Source organism: Pseudomyrmex gracilis, unplaced genomic scaffold (genome assembly GCF_002006095.1).
Source record: "Pseudomyrmex gracilis isolate BER0280 unplaced genomic scaffold, ASM200609v1 scaffold_223, whole genome shotgun sequence".
Lineage (NCBI taxonomy): Eukaryota > Metazoa > Arthropoda > Insecta > Hymenoptera > Formicidae > Pseudomyrmex > Pseudomyrmex gracilis.
Window position 1 is genome coordinate 111,343 of NW_018020807.1, and position 2,965 is coordinate 114,307.

The 2,965-nt window shown below is 33.1% G+C and overlaps 1 protein-coding gene across 1 annotated transcript; it reads right to left on the reverse strand.

Moving 5' to 3' along the window:
• Positions 1–1,072: 1,072 nt before the first annotated feature.
• LOC109858762 lies at positions 1,073–2,410 on the reverse strand. Its single transcript, XM_020436341.1, has 4 exons — positions 2,120–2,410; positions 1,724–1,814; positions 1,410–1,644; positions 1,073–1,183 (listed from the first exon to the last, which is right to left on the reverse strand). The coding sequence occupies exons 1-4, from the start codon at positions 2,265–2,267 to the stop codon at positions 1,088–1,090; spliced, it is 570 nt and encodes a 189-aa protein (XP_020291930.1). The 5' UTR covers positions 2,268–2,410; the 3' UTR covers positions 1,073–1,087.
• Positions 2,411–2,965: the final 555 nt, after the last annotated feature.

Genomic DNA, 2,965 nt, shown 5'->3' on the forward strand with positions numbered 1-2,965 from the left:
GAAGCACCTCTACCGAACGGTGGTTAAACGCCAAACGAGCGTCGCGACGGCAGTCGTCGTCGCTGCCGCCGCGGCGCGAGACGATCGAAATCCATCGATCCGAGAAACCAACCACGCAAGCTACACATTTCCTTGAAAGTCAAGACAGAGATTTTTTTACTGTCCGGTGTTACACAGAACGCAAACAATGAACAATTGATTTTAAGATTCATTTTTTTTTTAGGAAAATGTTTATTCCCATCCGCGCAAGTTTTATAACTTTATTCTTTATTTACATAATACTTGTTTGTTATAATTAAATAGCCTTCATCTCGTTTTGCATTCTCATTTTATCTACTTAGAAATTTAAAACTTGACAACAAATACAAAGTTGTTGGTAATTTATATAATTTTTTCTGTTAAAATTATTATCTATGTAGCATTTTGTTGTTCAAAAATGAAATATAGAAAAAAAATCAACTTATATAACGCATTATATTGCTACCAGAGAGAAAACTGAGAGCAGACACAACCGTTGTTATCGCTCTTCTTTCCTGTTCGCTAGCGCTACGTCCACGGTGATGCATATTAGCGCAACTACGTAGTCATGTTTACAAACGGTTTGTCGGTGCATATGCTATGTGCACGCACACATTGATTTTTTTCTATCTACATTGTGTGGTTCGATTCCGCGCTGTGTGCACGCGCATCGGTATTACGTATATTTGATAATTTTTATTCAACTTGCGAAATGTAAATAAATTTTTTTTTCGCAATATTTTAAAATTAGTTAGGAGGGTATCCGGGGTCTGTCATATGTGAGATGCAAATCTAGCATCCCGTATGAATTTAAGAATTGAGTTTTCAACTCAAAAAAAAAAAAAAAAACACTCACTTGTAAAAATTTACAAATTGAAGTCGTTACATGTGTATATATATACATATACACGTACAGTTTCCGCTCAAATATCCTGCGAATTGCTCGTATGGCCTTATATAACTGTGGTTTGTAGATCATGTACACAACATGTATTAGTATACAAAATTTATATATAGTATACAAAACTTATATATAGTATTTTTTATAAATATATCTTACAAAACCTTTTTATTTCCAAACTTTGTGTAATAGTATGCACATTCCAATGCATAAACCACCAATTGGAATGCAATACAATACAAAAGACAATTTTTTTCCTTGAGGCTGTAAGAAAAAACATATAAAGACATAAAAAAAATATATATATATATAATTTATATATTTCCTAATATACTATATACTATAAATGATAAAAAAACCGATTGAACAAAATAAAATGTTTTTTAAGGTTTCCCGACTCATGTATCAAACACGCTTAAATATATTATAGAAATAAGTGATTTTTGATTGACTATGTAAGTAAAAAGTGTGTAGTATATTCAATACATACTTTAATTATCACAGTTTCTAGGTTTTTTAGTTTCAACTCTGTATCAGTTATTTCTTTAAGAGTGATGCCAGCAGTGGTACATAGAATTTTGGAAGCACTTAAAGCCTTATCAGGTTCAACAAAACAGTTGATTCTTTCTTTTTTCAATCTGAGTTTGCAGTATTTTAGATAATCTGTAATCACATGTAAATGTGTCTCTTCTTGTTGCAACATTTGATCTATTTTTTCAGATATTCTGTAATAAATAAAATTTCAAGAGTTTTATTAATTTTGTGTTATACATAGAATATCTATTTTTCTGTAATTGCTAATACCTATGATAAGGTTTTGGCTTTATATTTGATTTGTGCTTCTTGGAAACATATAAGGCATTGATAATACGTTTTGCTTGGTCTTCATTAGCACCTGATAAGAAACCAATTGAATAACATTAATAAATCTTAAAAAAAATCTGTTCTTTTTTGCCTGCACTAGAACTGACTTACTCATAAAGACAAGCTTTACTATCACTAGTTCACCACAAGTTCTAAGGTAACTTATAGTGCAACAGACTCGAAAAAAAACAAACTTATATATTGTTACATATATCAAAAATGTCAAATAAACTTTTTATGTATTTTAGAAAACTACATCGTAGTATATTAACTGTAACAATTATAACTTATGACACAAAAATATCCTACAAAATAAAATACTGTCAGAATAAATACCGAGTATCGTAAGATCTTCTTCAGTTAACCTATGTAACTGATCGGTTGATATATTTTTATTTTTAATCTCTTTTATTAAATTCTCAGCACCTACACCGCGTAACACCATCTCAGTTTGTCTTGTAAATCCTAAAGGATCAAAATTCATCTTTCTTCTAACAACAAAAGAAAACACTCGTTTGAAAACTCGTACGCAATTTGAAATTAGTGTCTCGCACTATACCGCCTTTTTCACATAAATATTAACAGAGAGTATCCACAGTATATACAGTAGCGCAACTCCATGTCGACACCTTTGATGTATGTGAAGCCAGCAATAACGCGCATGCGCGAAGTTGGCTAGTTTAAGGTCGATTTACATTTAGATGCAGACGCAGATCGCAAGTAGAAAGGGTGCTTTCCAAATAGGAACACAGACGACACTGGGTGCGTTCAGACAACTCAACGGTTGAAAGATCATCACTTATGATAGGACTATTCTTCAAAATCTATAGCGGGTCCAAAAGTATGATCCAATCAGAAGTAATTATCTCTCAACCGTTGTGCAACTGTTAAGTTGTCTGAACGCACCCACTGTGTCCATTAGTGTGAGAAAGAGCATATCGGTGTGTCTCACTCACACTAATGGACACTGTGTTACCATATATCTTTGACTATATAATCATGGACTGCTAGTCGGGAGATCTGACCGTAGACGACATTGAACACATAGACATATAAGAAATAGACTGCGCGTCCCGTATCTTTTCTGTGCAGAAAGAATGGTCAAACTTCGGACGAGGATAGATGCTTTCACCCGAGTCTCTATCCTTGTTTAGTGACGCGGTGATTGGCGGACAAGAAAAG